The sequence below is a fragment of the Rhineura floridana genome, chromosome 1 (assembly GCF_030035675.1).
Source record: "Rhineura floridana isolate rRhiFlo1 chromosome 1, rRhiFlo1.hap2, whole genome shotgun sequence".
In the NCBI taxonomy this organism is placed as follows: Eukaryota; Metazoa; Chordata; class Lepidosauria; order Squamata; family Rhineuridae; genus Rhineura; species Rhineura floridana.
In genome coordinates this window covers 51,038,814-51,059,508 of record NC_084480.1, presented here as the reverse complement: position 1 = coordinate 51,059,508, position 20,695 = coordinate 51,038,814, and the positions used below count along the sequence as shown (strand labels likewise).

At 39.0% G+C, this 20,695-nt stretch overlaps 1 protein-coding gene across 1 annotated transcript; it reads left to right on the top strand.

Moving 5' to 3' along the window:
- Positions 1 to 238: 238 nt before the first annotated feature.
- On the top strand, positions 239 to 20,635 carry RAD17 (RAD17 checkpoint clamp loader component). Its single transcript, XM_061621460.1, is given in 17 exon segments — positions 239 to 280; positions 282 to 317; positions 828 to 1,082; positions 3,169 to 3,252; positions 6,600 to 6,756; positions 7,561 to 7,697; positions 9,386 to 9,438; positions 9,761 to 9,886; positions 9,972 to 10,041; positions 10,772 to 10,883; positions 11,697 to 11,888; positions 12,741 to 12,826; positions 13,293 to 13,439; positions 14,299 to 14,442; positions 15,849 to 15,969; positions 17,649 to 17,706; positions 19,862 to 20,635. Coding segments are annotated over 17 exon segments (2,085 nt in total). The 5' UTR covers positions 239 to 244; the 3' UTR covers positions 20,133 to 20,635.
- The last annotated feature ends 60 nt before the right edge of the window (positions 20,636 to 20,695 follow it).

Below are 20,695 nucleotides of genomic sequence, written 5' to 3'. Positions count from 1 at the left end.
ACTCTCTTTTTATGGCCATGCAGAGCAGACTTGTTAAGGCTAGAGGAGAGAGAATATGAGCCGTTGCACTTCAGAGAAGGGAAAAGACAAGTAGAGCAAAGAATGAACAGCTACCCCCTCAGTAATTATTTGCAAGGCTGCTCTACTTGGATCTAAATGTTTTAAAATTCTAATTACGCAGAGTTTGTTCATATAAATGTGTTCTACTTTTTTAGGTCATTTAAATTAAGCAGCTACCAGTCACATGCTTCGGATGGAAATTACAAAGGTTGATGATGTCAAAAAAATATTCAAAAAGAAAGATAGCTCCAGCTAAAGTGGGTGATTACAAGTTTAAAATATTAAAATACTTTGGACTGTATTATTATTCCATGTGCAGTTTTTACACCCATGCAGAGGATTGTTCCCTTTATTATATCTCTCGAGACCAGTTTGGAAATCGCACTTAAATGTTCCAGATGATTACTGGAAATAAATATTGATGATCATAGCATGGTTAAATTCTAAACAAATACCTAAAACTGAAAGTGGTATTGAATGAATTTATTCTAAACACTTATAACTGGATGTATTTATACTGTTAAGTACATGCATGCAATACATATTATTTTGATAGTTTAATGTTGATTCTAAACTCCTTTGTATTAAAGTTTCTGCATTTTCAGTTTGATAAAAGTAATGTAAAAGTTAAAAGGGACAATTCAATTCGTATGGGGGTAGCAGGGGTACTATTAACAACTAGGGCTACTCCACTGTAAAATACTAGTTGGATTAAGAATTAACAATTACTACCCTGCAGTAACCTTTGTATACTTACATTTTGTCAGGTGACCGATTGGGTAGAGCCATCTTTTAGTGATTTCTGTAAGGATACAAATCTATCATCTGACATTCATCATAAGAAGCCACCAACAGATACCAACCACTGTCAGAAGAGAAAAGGGCATTTATCTCTGATAGAAAGTTGCAAAAGTGGAAGAAAAAAAAGAAAGCCACCTTCTATAGATGAGCAAAATAAACTTTCCAAACAAAATCACAGCCAAAATGAACCTTGGGTGGATAAATACAAACCCAAATCTCAGGTAAAGTTTTGTTTAGAATTCTGTTAAACCCAATAACAAATAGCTATCTCCAAAAGTAAAAGCAGTGGAACAGTTCCACAGATACTCAGATAATGGAACATAGATAATAGAAAAGTGTGAGGTATATATTCTGATTCTAAGTGCATTTGAAAATTTGTTCATATGATTTTTTTAAAAATTGCATTGCGAGTTTTTTTGGAATTAACTTGCACTAGCCATCATTTTGCACTTATTGACCACTTCCAGATGATCATATCTCAGTTTAATAAACTGAGATATGAGCAAGCCTTCTGTTCATGCATGAAGCCCCTTTATTCTTCCCTTCTCACGAGCATGCAAACAAAACAGTCAGTCTTCCATTAACTGTAGTTTCAAGTTTTGTCTGAACTGGGAAACTGCTTAACAGCTTTGGAACAAGGGGGTTTGAAGTTGGCTTAATATTCTGGTTTATTCTGAATCTGTTAAGCATAGTTTCCCAGCTTGGATGAAACAGGAAATTATAGTTCATGAAAGATTTTCTGATTATTTTGTTCTTGATCTGAAGGGGCTACACATGCAGCCAAAAGCCTCATTTGTATCTCAGCTTACTAAATCGAAATATGATTGTCCAAACTTGTCAATTAAATTAAATCCAATTATTCTCATCGGTTTTCATAACTTTACTTGCAATATAATGGTTTCAGCAACTCAGATTTACAGTGGGATACAAAGGACTCGCTTATTATATTTTCATTCTTAAATATGTGTGCACATGTACACATAGTAATTTCTAGAAATATTCAGGACATGTTGGATGTCTTCTGAATGCCTGGAAAATTAATCCAGATTGAGTCCCTTTGCTGCTGGTATAAGGCAATAATGTAGTCATTGTATACAAGGTCATTGAGATAAAGATCTTGTTGCAGCTTTCAGGCTGCATATGCCCCTTATTGTAGCTTGTTTAGTAGAGTGTAGCTGGACTCTACTGTGTGTGATGTAAACTACACCTAGTGGCTTGGAGATGGACACCAGATAATTGAATCCCTGATGATCTGGAGTCCAGTCTAAAATGGATCCAAGTGCCAGCCTACTTACAGAAAATACATGAAAATATTATTATAATTATTTATTTATTTATACCCCGCCTTATGGCCAAAAGGCCCTCAAGGCAGCTTACAAGAAAAACACAGATACAGGAATACATCCATAAAACAATACAATTTACAAAATTAAATAACAAATAATATTATTTAAAAACAGTGATTACAAAACTTCCAATGAAAATACAATGTGGTGTAGGCTCCTGGAATGGCAGAAACATTTCAGGCTACCCCCAACAAAGCTGTGGGTTGGTTCTCTCTCTTTCCTTCTATACTTGCAAGTCTGACACCTTCAATTGAACTTCTAATCAGCTTCTCTGATGGCAAAATACGAGTAAGCTTTCCCCAGCACTACTCGGGCCTGCAGAAGCAGGGTGGGTCATGGCCTGGATGTCGTTCCCCATCTCGCCGCCGTAGTTGTAAATGATGGCGGCGGCCCCCCGCTTGGTGGCCGCGTTAATCTTCTTGGAGAAGGTGCAGCTGCTGCCTCGCTGGATGAGGATGAGCCACGGCATACTGGGATGGTGGCGGCAGCCATGATGATGAAGTTGGTGAGGGGGTTGCAGGTGTTGATGGCCTCGAGCCCCTCCGGCAGCACCAGCACGCTGGCCTCCCGCTGCAGGGGCGGGTCATGCCCATAGACGCCATTCTCGCCAGCACTCCAGCTGCTCTGGTTGCTGCCGGGCATCCTGTTCCAACTGAAGGCGGTAGCGGCTCCATGGTCTTTTCGGCGGTGCCAGCTCCCGCAGCTTGAGTCCGGGTGCCTGCCAGCAGCATGTCAAGGGAGCTGGTGAGGATGAAGCTGCGGCTGGGGGAAGAGGCTTTGTTCTTCCAGTTGTCGTTGGACTAACTCCAATAATCCCGATTTTTATTTTGCTTACCGTTATATGTAATTTGTTACAGGCACCAAGAGCATATGTTGAAACAATATGTCATTTGTAGGATTTAATGTTACAATCTGCTATAAAAATATTTAACTTATATGTTTTCAATTCTTTTCCTACTAGAATGAGCTTGCTATACACAAGAAGAAAATTGAAGAAGTTGAAGCATGGTTAAAAGCACACACATTTCAAAGACAGTCCAAACAGGTAGCATTTATTTATCTAGTAATTTTACCTCCCTCCTAGTAATTTTACCTTCCTTCAATAATATTTTGAAGGCTTTGAATAACTTAGGGTGCAATCCAACTGATTGGAGGCTGGCTGAGTGAGCCAATGGAAGGGCCCCCACATCCAACCTCCATTCAGGAGCTGCTGGAAAGGGAGGATCTGGATGCACCAGCAGGGCTCAGTGGAAGGAAACAAAATGCATATTCCGCCACCCCTTTTCCCAACAAATTGGCCGCTGAGACAGAAGACCGCAGGACTGAGCCAAATGGGCTCAGGATGTGGTGTAAGTTCTCCTCCCCTTTGTTCCATCTCTGACACCCAGACCAGAACATCCCTTTTTTAGGACTTCTGCTGGCTCCACTCACTCTGTTCTCAGCTGAGCCAGCTGGACCCTGGATGCTCCTGGCTGGGGGTGGAGTTCCTTGGCTGCACCGGGGGGGGGGACCTTCTGCCAGCAGAGCCTGGCAGCACTGACACCCTTCCTCCTCCACAGCTCTGCCACATCCTGAAGCCCCTCAGCTTGGTGTAACTACCAGGATGATTGTGCCCTTAAACTCCTACTTGTTAAGGTGTAACGGATTTTACTTTGATAACTAGTTCTTCACCAGAAATGAGGTGAAGAGATAATAAAATCCTGCATGATAATTTAATTTTACAGCAGTATTTGTTAAAGTACTCAGTGCAGTGATCTGTTTGTGAGATTTAGTGCAGTAATTGTGTAGAAATTCATAGAACAAAATTAATTTCTTTGGAAAATAACACTATTCACTTGAAAATAAAGTGAATATAAACTGCTCCTGGACTGACATTAGGAAAATGCACCATTTGGTGGCTTTTTGCTTTTTCTGAACTGCTGGATGTGTATGTCAGTATTTGTGTTTTTTTTATTTGGGGATAGGAAGCTGCCTTATGCCTAGTCAGATCATTGGTATACCTAGCTCAGTATTGTCTTATCGGCAGGGGCTCTCCAGAGTTTCAGGCAGGGGCCTGCTGTGTGCAAAGCAAATGCTCTCCCACTGAGCTATGGCTCCTTTTGGGGGGAGCGAATTACAAAGGGTTGTATTCAGCTAAGGCCTACACAGAGTAGAACCATTGAAATTAATGAATCTAAGTTAGTCATGTCTAGTAACTTCAATGGTTCTACTCTTAGTAGGACTAGTATTTATTTATTTGTTTATTTGTTTGTTTGTTTGTTGTATTTATATACCGCCCCATAGCCGAAGCTCTCTGGGTGGTTTACAGTAACTAAAAACATTAAAACAAATATACAAATTTAAAACACATCTTTTAAAAACAATTTAAAACACAATTTAAAAATTTAAAACAATTTTAAAACACATGCTAAAATGACTGGGAGAAGAGGAAAGTCTTGACCTGGCACCGAAAATATAAGAGTGTTGGCGCCAGGCAACCTCATCAGGCAAATCATTCCATAATTTGGGAGCCACCACTGAGAAGGCCCTCTCCCTTGTTGCCAGACTCCAGCTTCCCTCCGAGTAGGCACCCGCAGGAGGGCCTTTGATGTGGAGCATAGTGTACGGGTGGGTTCGTATCGGGAGAGGCGTTCCATCAGGTATTGTGGTCCCAAGCCATGTAAGGCTTTATAGGTTAAAACCAGCACCTTGAATCGAGCTCGGAAACATACAGGCAGCCCATGCAAGTGGGCCAGAATCGGTTTTATATGTTCTGGTCCCTGTTACCAATCTGGCCACTGCATTTTGCACAAGCTGCAGTTTCCGAACCATCTTTAGAGGCAGCCCCACGTAGAGTGCATTGCAGTAATCTAACTTGGAGGTTACTAGAGCATGGACAACTGAAGTGAGGTTCTCCCTGTCCAAATAGGGGCGCAGCTGGGCCACCAACTGAAGTTGATAGAAGGCACTTCATGCCACCGAGGCTACCTGAGCCTCAAGTGACAGAGATGGTTCTAGGAGAACCCCCAAGCTACGAACCTGCTCCTTCAGGGGAAGTGCAACCCCATCCAGGACAGGTTGCACATCCACCATCTGGTCAGAAGAACCACCCACTAGCAGCATCTCAGTCTTGTCTGGATTGAGCCTCAGTTTATTAGCCCTCATCCAGTCCATTGTCGCAGCCAGGCACTGGTTCATTGACAGCCTCACCTGAAGAAGATGAAAAGGAGAAATAGAGCTGCGTGTCATTAGCATACTGATGGCAACGCACTCCAAAGATCTGGATGACTGCACCCAGCGGTTTCATGTAGATGTTGAACAGCATGGGGGACAGAGCTGACTCCTGTGGAACCCCATACTGGAGAGTCCAGGGTGCCGAGCAATGTTCCCCAAGCACCACCTTCTGGAGCCGACCCGCCAAGTAGGAGCGGAACCACCGCCATGCAGTCCCTACCACTCCCTACTCAGCCAGTCTTCCCAGAAGGATACCATGGTTGATGGTATCGAAAGGTGCTGGGAGATCAAGAAGAATCAACAGAGTCACACTCCCCCTGTCTCTCTCCCGACAAAGGTCATTGTACAGGGCGACCAAGGCTGTTTCCATGCCAAAACCAGGCCTGAAACCCTACTGAAATGGATCTAGATAATCGGTCTCATCCAAGAGTGTCTGGAGCTGGCCCGCAACCACTTGTTCAAGGACCTTACCCAGGAATGTATTGAAAACCACACAAAATTCTGCATGCACATAATTTTTTTCCATATTATGTTGCTGCATTATGACTGGAGCAATGCTATTCTAGTATGTCAGCAGAAGGTTGGATTAAAAGATGTCATTCTGCATTAGGAAGGTGACATCTGCAGTTTTATACTTTGAGCTAGAGCATTGCATAAGAAAAGTGAAACAAAATCCACATATATGCTTCCTGTTGGACAAGAATTTGCAGAACAGCATTACTAGCAAGTTCCCTCCCACTCAGTTTTTTTGCGGGGGAGACAGATGCAACCCACGTTTTGTTTTTTCCATCCTAATTCAAATAAAAACTTACAGTAATAATGGAATTTGTGAAGTATTTTGTTTTGGTAGAATTTTACAGCTGCTTCATTTTCTAATTCTTTCCAAAAGATTTGATTATCTAATGAACAATTCTACCTGTGTTTAACTGTAGCGAAACACTGAGTTGTTGGGATTGCTATTAAATAATAATACCCAGAGGTCTTGTAATTATAATTGCTGGTCTTGGACCGTAATAAAGATTTTACTTACTGCTATTAAATAACAGAAGCTTTGTTAACAGAAAGTATGAAAATAGGATTGGGGAAATTAACTCTTTCTATCTAAAGTCTATTACATTTTTATCCTGTTCTTTCCTTCAAATATGGCAAGCTTGTTTATGATACAATGTCTTGTTGTAGGGAGGCTCTATTGTATTATTAACTGGTCCTCCAGGATGTGGAAAGTCTGCAACTGTGGAAATATTAGCCAAGGATCTTGGCATTCAAGTGCAAGAATGGATAAATCCTATATTATTAGACTTCAAGAAAGATGATGTCAAAGATGCTTTGAGCCATGGTAAACATTTATTTGAAGGCTTTGAGTCAAGTAGTTAGAATATATTTGGTAGGTTTGTGTAGTTATAATATCACAATCTGAAGCTCATCAAATGGTACAAAGCTTCATAGGAATTAATGACCCTCACTTCTACTTAATAGCTTGCTATTTGGATGTGCTAAATGGGTTGCAAATGCTTATAGGGACTCCACCACCAGACCCCCCTTTTCATCCCATGGTTTCAAAACTTTTAAAGTTTCAGAAGTGGTATGTTGTGCAGTAAAGGGAGGGGGCAGTGGGGCTGCTATTTTTCAGTAAACTGGTTCTTAAGCTTGAAATACAAGCCTTTTTTACTGGATTTTGACAACTGAAGGAAAGCTGAATGGGACTTCTGTGTTAAGTCAGATCTAATCTTTCAAAGAAGTTGCAAGTTGTACTCTATAATGGTCACTTCTTGCCTACTGATTGAAAAAATACAGAGTGTGAAGCTCATGTCCGGAATGTCTTCCTTCAAAGATGAGCCGTATTTGTGCAGCCCATCCAATTTCTATAATCTACATATTTGGTGGGTTTTAGTCTGTGCTGTTTGAGAGCAGACAGCAAATTTATTTTTATTTATTTATTTTATTTAATTTATATACCGCCCTAAGCCAGAAAGGCTCTCTGGGCGGTGTACATAAAAGATAAAACAAGCAAGATATATAAATACAAATAGCATGATTTGCTCTAAAGCCCCAATATTAAAGGAGGTGGGTCCTAGGATACTGAATCCTCATGTTTGTATTATATTTATTTATAAGGCTGAAAATTAACTCTCCTGTTTAGAGTCCAATTTTCAGATACTTCCTTATCAGACACAGACAGCTCTTTTTCAAGAGTTTCTATTGAGAGCAAATAAATATGCCAGGCTTCAGATGGTTGGAGAATCCATGGAAACTGACCAAAGGCTTATTCTTGTGGAAGTAAGTAGAACATATAATAATAATAATAAAATAATAATAAAATTTTATTTGTTAGTCGCCTATCTGTCCGACTTAACGGACACTCTAGGCGACTTACAGGAATACATTAAAATACACTGTGCAATCAAAAACAAAATAATCAATTATTCTAAAACATCAATTTATACATCATAAAACTAATCCCTCCCGAGAATCCCATAGACCTGCCTGAATAGCCAGGTCTTTAAGGCTCGGCGAAAACCAGTCAGGGAGGAGGCATGTCGGAGATCAAAAGGGAGAGAATTCCAGAGGGTGGGGGCCACAACCGAGAATGCCCTCTCTCTGGTCCGCACCAGCCTAGCTGTTTTGGCTGGTGGGACTGAGAGGAGGTCCTGTGTGGCTGATCTTGTCAGGCGGCATAATTGGTGATGCTGGAGGCATTCCTTCAGATAAACTGGGTCGGAACCGTATAGGGTTTTAAAGGTCAGCACCAACACCTTGAATTGGGCCCGGTAGACAACTGGTAACCAGTGTAGATCTACTAACACCGGGGTAATATGATCCCAGCAGCGGCTATGCTTAATCAAGCGTGCCGCCGCATTTTGTACCAGCTGCAATTTCCGGACCGTTTTCAAGGGTAACCCCACGTAGAGCGCATTACAGTAGTCTAAGCGAGAGGAAACCAGGGCATGTATCACTCGTGGGAGCAGGTGCACAGGAAGGTAGGGTCGCAGCCTCTGTATCAGATGTAATTGATACCAAGCTGCCTGGCTCACTGCTGAAATCTGAGCCTCCATGGACTGCTGGGAGTCAAGAATGACCCCGAGGCTGCGGACCTGGTCCTTCAGGGGCAATCTTACCCCATTAAGCACCAAGTCTATATCTCCCAACCTTCTCCTGTCACCCACGAGCAACACCTCGGTCTTATCAGGGTTTAGCCTCAGCCTGTTCTCGCCCATCCATCCACTTACGGACTCCAGAACAAGTTGAATACATAAGTCAAGCATGTTTGCTAACTAATTCAAGTTAAATTCTTCTGTGTTTCCTTAATTTTTAAAATCTGTTTTTTAAATGATACTGTTTTATCTAAACCACATTTTCACATATTTGCATATTATATATAAATCTTATAAATATTATTTATAAATATTTATATACATCTTATAAATAAATATTATAAATAAATATTTATATAAATGTTATAAATATTTATATAAATATTATAAATAAATATTTATACAAATATTTATATACATATTATAAATAAATATTATTTATAAATATTTATATAAATATTATAAATAAATAAGATGGTGGAAGTCACCATAAATAAGTCTGAGGATTGATTCACAGGATGATTATTTGAAAAATAGCCTACAGTGAGCCCAGTAGGAACACAGAAATCCCTGAGTTTATCTAAAGTAGCCCTTTGGATCCAAAATTGTTTTATGGTATTATAAATGTAAATTAAAATAACTACATGACTGTACTTGTACTGTACTTGTATTGTAAGTGCTACACGAGTGCTAAAATAACAGTATTGTGAAGAGTTAATATTAGTTAAAGAGGTTATTGACAGTATTGTTTATGACTGAAGACTTATTAGGAAATTTTCTTGACCACCTCTTTGTTATACATTTTCCCAGTTTGAGCCTTATTGGTCCAATGATAATGAAAAACTTAGAGTAACAATATTGTTTTCTCAATAGGATATGCCAAACCATTTTTACCATGACCCTAGCAGTTTACATGAAATTTTGAGGTGAGTATAAAGCTTTGATCAACAACTGATTTTGCAAAATGGCCACTTTGAGAAATGGGGTAAGGAATAGGACACGGCTTCTATCCCTACCCCAGAATGGTCTGCTATAACATTTCATAAACACAAATGGCATCCTCAACATCATCCTTTTTCCTCTGATTTTTTTTTGGGCGGGAGGGAGTGTAGAAGCACCTTGGGGTGGGGTGGGCAGTCTGGAGCCAGAGGCTACCAGTTGGTAATTGATTGTATAAACCCTACTGATTGGTGGCCAGAATTAACACTGACCTTTAACTTCACTTTCTCTTCTCATTTTGCATTGTAGGAGGTTTGTGCGGACAGGCAGATGCCCTCTTTTGTTTATAATATCAGATTGCTTCAGTGGAGCCAGCAACCAAAGGTCTCTATTTCCAAAGGAGATTCATGAAGAGCTATGTATAGCTAATATTAGGTAAAGAGATCATTAACTACCTTGGTCATGTGTGAGAATTTATTATGAAACTTATCTTGACCATCTTTCTCATTCATTTTTTCAGTTTTAACCCTGTGGCTCCAACAATAATGATGAAAGTTCTGAATCGAATAACTGCAGCAGAGATCAATATGGTAGGTCACATTAAAGCAGCATAGCAATGTGGTCATATTGTAAGAGTTAGTGGGAAGTATAAATTCAGGGAGAGAGCTGTTTATTCTGATCCTTCAAAAAAAATAGCTGAAACTTTTAAAAAGTGGGTTTGGTTTGAGAGATAGTGGCTGAGCGGTTGGACTTGCAAATCCCTGCTTAGTCACAAAGACTACCAAGTAGCTGCTCTAATGTCACCGTCTTTCAGACTTCCCTAACGCACGATTGTTGTAAGAATAAAGTAGGGGGAAACCATATGCCGTGCTCATTTGAGGAAGGGCTGGTTAAAAATAAAAAAATAAAGACTCCGATCTAGAAATGTGTGGATAAAAGAGCTTCCACATATATAGCTGTTGTAATTTATTTCGCCATCAGAGTTGCTGTTGTGTTCAGTAGCGGATGTGCATGGGCTTATGCTAGGTAAATAGGTGACTTACAAATGTAAATAATAATATGCAGCATTGTTGAGTATGAAAGCCTTTGTGAATGTGTTCTGTGTGAACTTGGACCAATGGTACACTGATGGAGAGAGCAGAGAGATGAAAACTAGAGGAAGTTAATTTCTTAGGCCACTTGCATTTATGCCTAAGGTTAATAAAATCATATGAAACTTATAGCCAATGTAGTTGTAAATGTTGACTTACAAACTAGCAGCAGTCTTAAACCAGTTGAACCAACTAAAGACTTCACAGACACTTTTGCTTTTCTTTGCAGAGTGGAGAAAAAAATGGTTTCCCTGACAAAGCCTCATTAGAATTGATTTGCAAAGGATGTTCGGGTGATATTAGGAGTGCCATAAATAGCCTTCAGTTTTCTTCTTTAAAAGGCAAGTATTGAACTTCTTCAGCTTATAGAAGTCTGTGTTTCTGAATATCATTTTTATTTTAACATTGTTGAGGTAGCCTTGCAGAAATTCTTAATTAGTGTGAGTCTGGAATTAAATGTCTTTGTTGTTAAATGGAGCTTATGCACTGTATTGTGCTGACCCAAAGATGAGCAGGTGCAGCACAGTGCTGCATGCCCACTGCAGCTCTCAGAGAGCACTCTTTCCGCTTGTTAATCAGATCCTCAATATTGTCGTGGTGAACAATGCTGGTCCGCACTTCGACTCTTCAACAGGACATCAGGGTTGTCAGAAAGGATAATACTAAAAAAAATTAACATTAATTAAAATTAATTTTGAACTTTTTAAATTGCAAGATCTTTATTCCATCAAAACTAGCTTACTAGCAGGCAACTAACAACTATAAAATCCAGTATAAAATACTGCAAATACATAACAAAGCATCGATCTTGTGAACAGGGTATCTAGATTTATTTTTAAAACTCTAAGCAAAAGAAGGAAAATAATACACAGATATTCAGGCTTGAGTCAGTTATTCTCTGCATATATTCATATTTAATATTATTCTAAATATTCACTAACTTCTAAGTAGTTTGCATTTTTGGCCTGAAGATTAATATGTATTTCCCCATATTATTGAAATGCAATAAATAAGTAATTAAAGAGTTCATGTTCTTTGTAGATGGATCATCTTTGACTTAATAAGCATGCCATTTTTTTCTGTTCTATCAAGAATTCTGGAGCTTATGTTTTACATTCTACTGCTTTGCTCTTTTGTTGCTTTTTAATTACCAGAATACTCATCAGAGAACAATTTGTGGTCACAGAAAAAGGGGAATTCCACATTAAAATGTGACACATTGTCTAAAGTAAAGAAGAAAAAGAAATCTGGTAACCCTTTAGAAAACCAGGAGCTACAACCTATTGGTGGCAAAGATGCTTCCATCTTTCTCTTCCATGCTTTGGGAAAAATACTTTACTGCAAAAGTAAGAAAACCTTAACCTTTTATTCTTAATTCTTGTGTTTGAGGAAGAAATTCTTATATTATTGACCAATTTCTACACTTGCCTGCAGCTGATTCATTTACTTCTTTGACTATTTTAAGACAATATAAAGAATAAAATAGCTACTGTTTTTCCTACCTAGAACTGTCACTTTAGCATGTTAAATGTGGATTGAATACAGAGGGCATCACACAATTACCAGAAGCAGGGCCCTGTCCCATATATCTATGCATTGACATGAACTCATATTTATTTATTTATATCTCACCCTTCCTCCCAAAAGGAGCCCAGGGTGGCAAACAAAAACACTAAAAGCAGTCTAAAACATCTTAAAAACAAAAGGCTGTAAAACATATTAAAACGAAGCATCTTAATTTAAGAAAACAACACAACTTTTAAAACATCTTAAAAAGCAATTCCAACACAGAACAGACTGGGATAAGGCCTCTACTTAAAAGCCTTGTTGAGAGGAAGGTGTTCAGAAGACACCGAAAAGATAATAGAGATGGTGCCTATCTAGTATTTAAGGGGGGGAGATTCCAAAGTGTCGGTGCTGCAACACTAAAGGTCCTCTTAGCAGCAAACAAGCCTACACGTGAGCAGCTGCTCATGTGCAGACTTCCACACAATCAAGACTTGCCTGCCATCAGGAGCTGTGATCACATGGAAGTCTACATGGGATGCAAGCCATGTGAACCAATACTAGCCAAGTCTGAGTTGTAAACAATTTGCTTGTCTCTGGTCAATTACCTGTCCCCATATTCCAAGAATCCATGCTTTATTGTTCAATACACACTTATATGTAGCTGTAGTATTTATCAATTCTTTTTATAGGAGAACCAGCAACAGAATTGGACTTTTTTCAGTTACCTCTTCATTTATCTGAATATGAACGAAATGCCTTGCTCATTCAACCTGAGGTAAAGATATTTAGTATTTGTTATTAATTTAGTGAAAGTGTATTGCTCATTATCCTATGCAAGTGCTGGATGTTATTAGGGTTTGGTATATACTGCAGTGGGGTGCAGAAATAGTCCGGTAAGACTGTTGGTTGAAAGAATAATAAAACTTAAGGTTTTTTTACCCCAGGGAAATAAAGTCATTCTCACTACAGATATACACTACAGATATTGTAGAACCATGAGGCGTGCACTCACAAACACTGCCTCTGACTAGTAAGGAAGAGGGGGGAAGGAAGGAAAGCCTGATTTAAAAACATACAACAAAGAGTTACTAAAGAAAGAATCAGTGAGGGAAGAATAGGTTGCCTTTCTGTCCATCACCTCCCACTGGTTCAGATAAAATAGTGATATACTTAATATATTGTAATGTTAATATATTTTCCTCTGATGCGTAACATTAATTCTGTGTATTCTCCTTTATTAGGATGTCGTAGAAAAATCACACATGCCTGGGGACTTGTTTAATTTATACCTTCATCAAAACTATGTAGATTTTTTCTCCGATATAGATGATCTTGTGAGAGCCAGTGAATATTTAAGTATTGCTGACTTCTTTTGCAGTAACTGGGATGTAAGTTTTTAAAATGATGATAAATTAAAGTATAAAAACATAGAATGATGAAAGCTTTAAAGTAAATGTCAGAGGGGGTAAACAAACATTTGAACCAAAGTGAATAGATAGGTTCAGCATTCCCCAGTGGGTGTGCTGAATGTGTAGCTCTATATTTTATATATTATCAGTTCCATGTATGCCAATGTGTATTACATCACTTTAACGTTCATGTTCTGCCTCACCAAACCAATTGGTCCGAAGAAAAAGCATCCCTTGAGCCATTCTAGAGCTAATCTATCTATGGTCTGATTCCATGTTCATTTTTGGCATGCTAAAAGCTGTCAATGTGACAGATAATTCTTATGGATGACATCCAGTAGGACTTCCTCTCCTCATCCCTGCAAGGTCCCATGCACCTGCAAAATCTACTCGGGAGGGTTGGAGGGCCCTCTGGAGTCAATCTTAAAGTTGTGAGGGGCTACAGGAAGGAGGAAACCTGTTGCACAAGTGAAGGCCTATTACACCATCAGATGGACATTGGATGTCATTCTGAGTTTGCTCCCATGTGTTTACATTAGGCCAGAGCTTGAAGCAACAGATTACATGACAGGGAATGGTAAATTCCAGCTGTCACAAGAGGGGGTGGGTATTCCATATGAAACTGATGAGTTAAAATCATCTAATGATTTTACTAAATCCAGAAGAATATGGTGATTTTAAATATTTATCTCAAAGAAATGTTCAGTTGCAAATAGATCAAAACTTGATAGTTCAACAAATATCAACACTCTTGTAGCAAACTTGCATCCTTTCATCTTGATCTTGTTTTTAAATTTCATATGCAGTGCTACATATCTAATTTTATCATCTCCTATAGGCACGAGCTACACTCCGGGAATATAGTGCATCTGTGGCCACTAGAGGAGTAATGCACTCAAACAGAGCCAGAGCCTCTGCTCAAAGTAAAGGAATGGGCTTTCGACCCCTTCATAAACCTCAGTGGTTCCTAATTAATAAAAAGGTAATTATTTTTAGAAAACATTATTTGTCTTCAGGTATGATTTACATTCATTGTAAATAATAATCTAAATTAGAAGCCAGTAAATAAAAAGTCAAATAATTGGGTGTTAGAACAAATTAAACCAGAAGCTGAATGTTGGAAGATTCAGGACAGACAAAAGGAAGTACTTCTTTACTCAGCGCATAGTTAAACTATGGAATTTGCTCCCACAAGATGCAGTAATGGCCACCAGCTTGGACGGCTTTAAAAGAAGATTAGACAAATTCATGGAGGACAGGGCTATCAATGGCTACTAGCCATGATGGCTGTGCTCTGCCACCCTAGTCAGAGGCAGCATGCTTCTGAAAACCAGTTGCCGGAAGCCTCAGGAGGGGAGAGTGTTCTTGCACTCGGGTCCTGCTTGCGGGCTTCCCCCAGGCACCTGGTTGGCCACTGTGAGAACAGGATGCTGGACTAGATGGGCCACTGGCCTGATCCAGCAGGCTCTTCTTATGTTCTTATGTTCTTAACTATCACCAGAAGCTAAAATAATGAAACTGAGGTTATCATACTTTGGACACATAATGAGAAGACATGATTCACTAGAAAAGACAATAATGCTGGGGAAAACAGAAGGGAGTAGAAAAAGAGGAAGATTAAACAAGAGTTGGATTGATTCCATAAAGGAAGCCACAGACCTGAATTTACAGATTCTGAACAGGGTGGTTTATAACAAATGCTGTTGGAGGTCACTGATTCATAGGGTCGCCATAAGTCATAATCAACTTGAAGGCACATAACACACACAATGCTATAATATTGCGTTAGCTCACGTTTGTAATAAATATGTTCATTACAAGATTAGAGAGTTATTAGTAAGATTTAGATTTCCATTAAAGGATTGTATTGTCCCATCTAGCCAAGGAAAATATTCTAGATGAGTCATCCCTACAGTGTAATCTAGGACCAGTTTGACTGCACAAACACCGCAATATTTATAGACTACCATGAAATACATTCTAACATTCTCTCACATGGCAAGGAATCACGAAATGTACCTCTTGGATTGTATGGTGTTAACAGCATTAGAGAAATTGGATTTAGACCAACATTGGAGCCATCCATTTATGTGATATCCAGAAAATTAAAGTAGGAACATTAAATTGGAAAGAAATAAATTCAAGATTTAAACTCTTGAAACTGTCTAGGGACATATCACAGCACATCTCAGTAGATATTTTATAGAGCAATTCAACAAGATGGTGTTGCAAGCTTGTTTTAATGTCAATTTTCTAAGGCATGGAAGGTCTGGCAAAATAAACCCTAATTTATTTAATTATATAATAGCAGAGAAACAGAAGAGAGATTCTGTGGTTTAACTGTGGATAATACTTTTTATTATTAGACTTGTTTATTTCTTATTATAGTATCAAGAAAACTGCATTGTTGCAAAATCCCTCTTTTCAAGTTTCTGCTTACCACCACTGTGCCTTCAGACCCAGCTATTACCTTATCTTGCCATGCTGACAAATCCAATGAGAAACCAAGGTATTTTTTAAAGATTGTTTACAGAAAATGTATTGGAAGTTGTTAGCCAAAATCTAATCATATCCAGGCAGTTAAAACACTACACACTGAAATTAGTACTAGTTATTTACTCTTAAATTTGGTTTTAACACAGAGTGTGAGATTTCGATTAAGCTCTGAAATACCAGTTCTCTAATACTTGGTGTCAGCATACCTGCTCCTCATGCTTTGCACTGTAGCTGCGAAGATGTCATGATGTCATGTTTTATTTTCATTGTGCTGCCTATAGCTTGTTGGCATGCTCTGGCCAAAGAGGTTATAGAGATACTCATTTTTAGGAGTGAGGGGAATTGCTAACATTGTAAAAACATCCCAATCCTGCTACAACAGCATGCCAGCTGTTGTAGTAGAGCTTTAGAACAGAGAAGCACTTGCTCTGGAAAATATATAGTACTACACTGTAAATCTCTATATATTCAGAAGTAAGTGCCACTGATTTCAATGGCACATACTCCCAGATTGTGTGTTTGCAGATTTGCAGCCTAAAACAAATCCCTTTTAAAAACAAGTTTACAATGTAATTGCGACTGTTTCATAAGTGACTTGAAGAAGCAATATATAGCAAGCAATATATAGCATGTTGTGAGTAACTATGTTACTCAGGAAAGCTAATCAGCAATGCCTTTGGGTTTTTTAACTGTAACCGCTGTGGTGTACTAATTACAGCAGGAGTGGGGAATCTGTGTCCCTCCAGATGTCGTTGGACTAAAATTCCCATCAACCCCACCCAGCATGGCCAATGGTCAGGTTCCCTATTCCTGAAATAAAGCTTGGCTTTAACATCCTCACTCAGCCCCAAAGCTTACTACATGACCTTAAATAAACCACTTATCTCCGTAAGCTTGCCTCGCCTTTCAGAGCTCCTTGGGACAAAAGGCAGCACATAACTATAATAAATCGCTCTAACCAAAAATGTTATCATTTAAACAGGTGATAATGAAGCAAGGGAGGTTGCCAGTGAAAGGAAGACTTTTCTGCCCCTTTTCCATGTGCATGCCCACTTCCTTACAGGGGTGAGGGTTGAACAGAGAATGATGTTTGGATGCTGACCATAGTAACAAAATCTATGCAACTATACAACTTAAGTATCAATAATTCCTTAGACTACAATCCTATAACAACTTTCCTAGGAGTAAGCCCAGTTTACTTCTTAGGAGGCATTGTACTGTAAATCCTATTTTATAACTTTGCAAGAAAAAAATAGAAGTACTGAATTGTTAGAGGAAGTTATACAACTAATATTATGAATGAATGAAACTTTATTGTTTAAAGCTGTAGGCCACCACAGTATAAATACAACAGTCATTTTGACATATTCAACAGACGAATATACAAAAGAAAACAGAAAAATAATACTCCCCTTCAGCATAAATTGTATTATGAAGAATGATGGTCCTAGACACTGTGTAAAAAAAGTTAATGCTTTTATGATTTATGGTCACTAACATAGTTGTTGCACTATTATTATTATTTTTAAAAGCATACATGTGTAACATTCTCAAGCACAGGCAAAATTAGGAAGAGGGAAAGCACTGCAAAACATAGTCCTAATTTAAAATAGGTATAAGCATGTATTCTGGATACACAAATTCAAGTTCAAACACCACGTTAAGGAATAATTCATGTATGTACTTTCTCAGCTCAGATTACTTTCATTCAGGATGTTGGAAGGCTTCCTTTGAAGAAAGACTTTGGAAGGTAAACCCCTGCTACAATTCTGTTGCAAAACTGCATCTGTTTGATCTACATATCAGTATATACTTTCACAGAGCACTTCGATACAGCATTGTTCCACTTTCTATCTTACAAGACATTTATATCCTACCTTCATGGAACCCAAGGCCTGTGGTTGCCAGGCAGTCTCCCATCCACACCCTGACCAGACCAAGACTTACTTGGTGGCCTCGTGTCCATATCATATCTTGGGCTAAATCAGGAGGGGAGGGGAATATTCTACATACATAAGGAATCACAAAGGAAGCATAAAATCTCATTTTAGATTTTCATTTACATTTATACACTGACAAATTTGGCCTATAAGACTGAAGACGGCTATCAACAGCATTTAAATGCAAATATAAAATATTGTATTATGTCGAAGTACAATTCAGCATAAAATATTTTAATTCTTCATTTAGTCTCCTATCATAGGGTTTGTCAAAGTTTGACATTGTGTCTGTCCTTGTGCCCCCAATTTTCCACCTAGAGATGTCAGAAGTGTCTAGCTCTACACTGTGTTGTAAATGTTTTTTCTCTCCTTGCTACTCAACTCAAACTGGGTCTACAACTGGGGATTTTCAGTCACTCTCCTCTTTTTCAGTAGTTCTGATGGGGTCTTAGTCTGTGGTGAAAGTAGACAGGAGCAAACTGGTACAGCAAATAATATAATCCACTTTCAGCATCCACATTTTGGAAATCTGAGCTATGACTTTGTTGAGGCATATTAAAAATTAGGCATACAAAGTTTTCTTCTCATAGTGATCTATATTCACATAGAAAGGACCTACCTGCTGCCCACTTAGAAAATGCAGCTTTATTCGCTTTTCAGAAGTCAATAAGATAAAAGGGGAGAGACATTAGTGCTCATTTGGAATTCCGTTTTATTTCTTCAACATTCTGTCCTAATGATCATTCTTCCCTCTGAGTAAAATACGTAACTTTTCTCTAGTTTCTGGAGCCCTAGTAACATGAGTTGTTTGAGCAATGCAGTGCAATAACCAATAGGATGCTAAATTTTCACTGTTCTGCACCATAGGAGCTGTCCTATGGTGTTCCACAGGGTTCCACCTTGTTCCCATGCTATTAACATCTATATGAAGCTGCTGGGAGCTGTCATCAGGACATTTGGAGTGAGGTGTCATCAGTATGCAGATGACACCTAACTCTATGTCTCTGTTCCGTTTGAATCGGGAGAGGCAGTTGAGGTGCTAGACTTGATGTTTGGAGGCAGTGATGGGCCGGATGTGGGCCAGTAAATTTAGGTTTAATCCTGAAAAGACAGAGGTGTTGTATCCAAAGTCCTTATGTCCGGGAGGTGGGGAGATGGCCTGTTCTGGATGGGGTTGCATTCCCCTTGAAGGAGCAGGTCTGCAGCTTTGGGGTACTTCTGGATTCAACATTGTCACTGGAATCTCAGGTGACCCCAGTGGCTAGGAGTGTCTTTTTCCAGCTCCAGCTGGTTTGCCAGCTTCAGCCTCTTTTGGACAGAGATGAATTGGCTACAGTATTCCATGCTCTGTTAATTTCCAGAATTGATCATTGCAATGTGCTCTACGTGGGGCTGCCCTTGAAGATGACTTGGAAACTTCAACTGGGTCTGGGCCCAATTCAGGGTGCTCACTCTAGTGTTTAAAGCCCTAAATGTCGTAGGTCCCAAATATCTGAAAGACCACCTCCTTCCCTGCAGACCTTCTTGGGTGTTGAGATCAGCAGAGGGGGCCTTATGCTGGTTCTACCACCCTTGGAAGCTGAGGGATGGTGGCCCAGGAGAGGGCATTCTCTGTGGTGGCCCCTAAGTTGTGGAACTCCCTCCCCATCAAGGTATGCCTGGCAATTTCATTGTACAGTTTTAGGCGAATGCTGAAGACAGCTCTGTATCCTGGCCTTTGTATATTTGTAGAGCCTACCCTATTTTGTGATTTTAGGTTGTTTTTAGTTGTTTTTAATGCTGTATTTTAAAATTGTTCTAACCTTTGGGTGAAGGGCAGGTTAATAACAATAATGATAATAATAGTGGTAAGAGTAATAATTAGAACAAGAAATTGAAATACCTGAATTGCACGACTGTTCCTCTCCTCAATTTTGTGTGTGAGAGATGACATAATGCTTCTGACCTTTTATTACTGTTTCACAGATTGAAGCTTGAAACTCTTACTGATAAAGACTCAGCAATACAAGTCCTGGACAGCGATGATGAAGGGGATTTGACTGAGATACAATCCGCGGATGTGCTTATCCAAGTGGAGAAAACCAAAATCAGTGGGAAGAATGAAGCAGATGAATGCCCTCTTCCTTCCAGTCAGTCTAGTGGAAATGAACTGCCAGCCAGTCAACCTCAGCCTATTGCAGCACAAGCAATCATGGAGGAAAATGAGCTAAATATAGAGGAATATGATAGCGACTGAAATTTGTAAAATAGCAACCCCAAAGCAGTGATAGTGCTTAACATCATAATTTTAGTTGTAATATTTTAAATGAATTCTTACCCAACTGTACTGCGAATGCTACTGAAAACCTTACCTTGTTTCTTCAGGTTATTATTACCTTGTCATGAGTTCACACAACTTCTTTTCCAGAGTAACAAATACTATAGACAATATTTGGGTGCTGGGTCTCCCCAATTCTACTTGACTACACTGCAAAGCTTCAACTACATACACCTTAGTTCAAGATTTTGTCCCCTGTCCAAAATGTGGTATGGACGTCAATAATACGAGAAGAATTTATTCAGATTTTTTTGGCCTCTTTTTAATGGTACAGGTATTTGGAGAAAATGTCAGTGGTTTCTGTAGCATTTCATATATGTAATCCTCCTCGACAGTCATAGAAAAATTGTATAAAGAGTTTATGTGCTGGTTTGTGTACTATTTAAGTTATAAATAAAACTCTGAATGCCTTACTTGTTAATAAAGTAGTAATCTGTGATTTTAGATGTTTATAAAACAAAGGCCTGTATGGTGTATTTTGG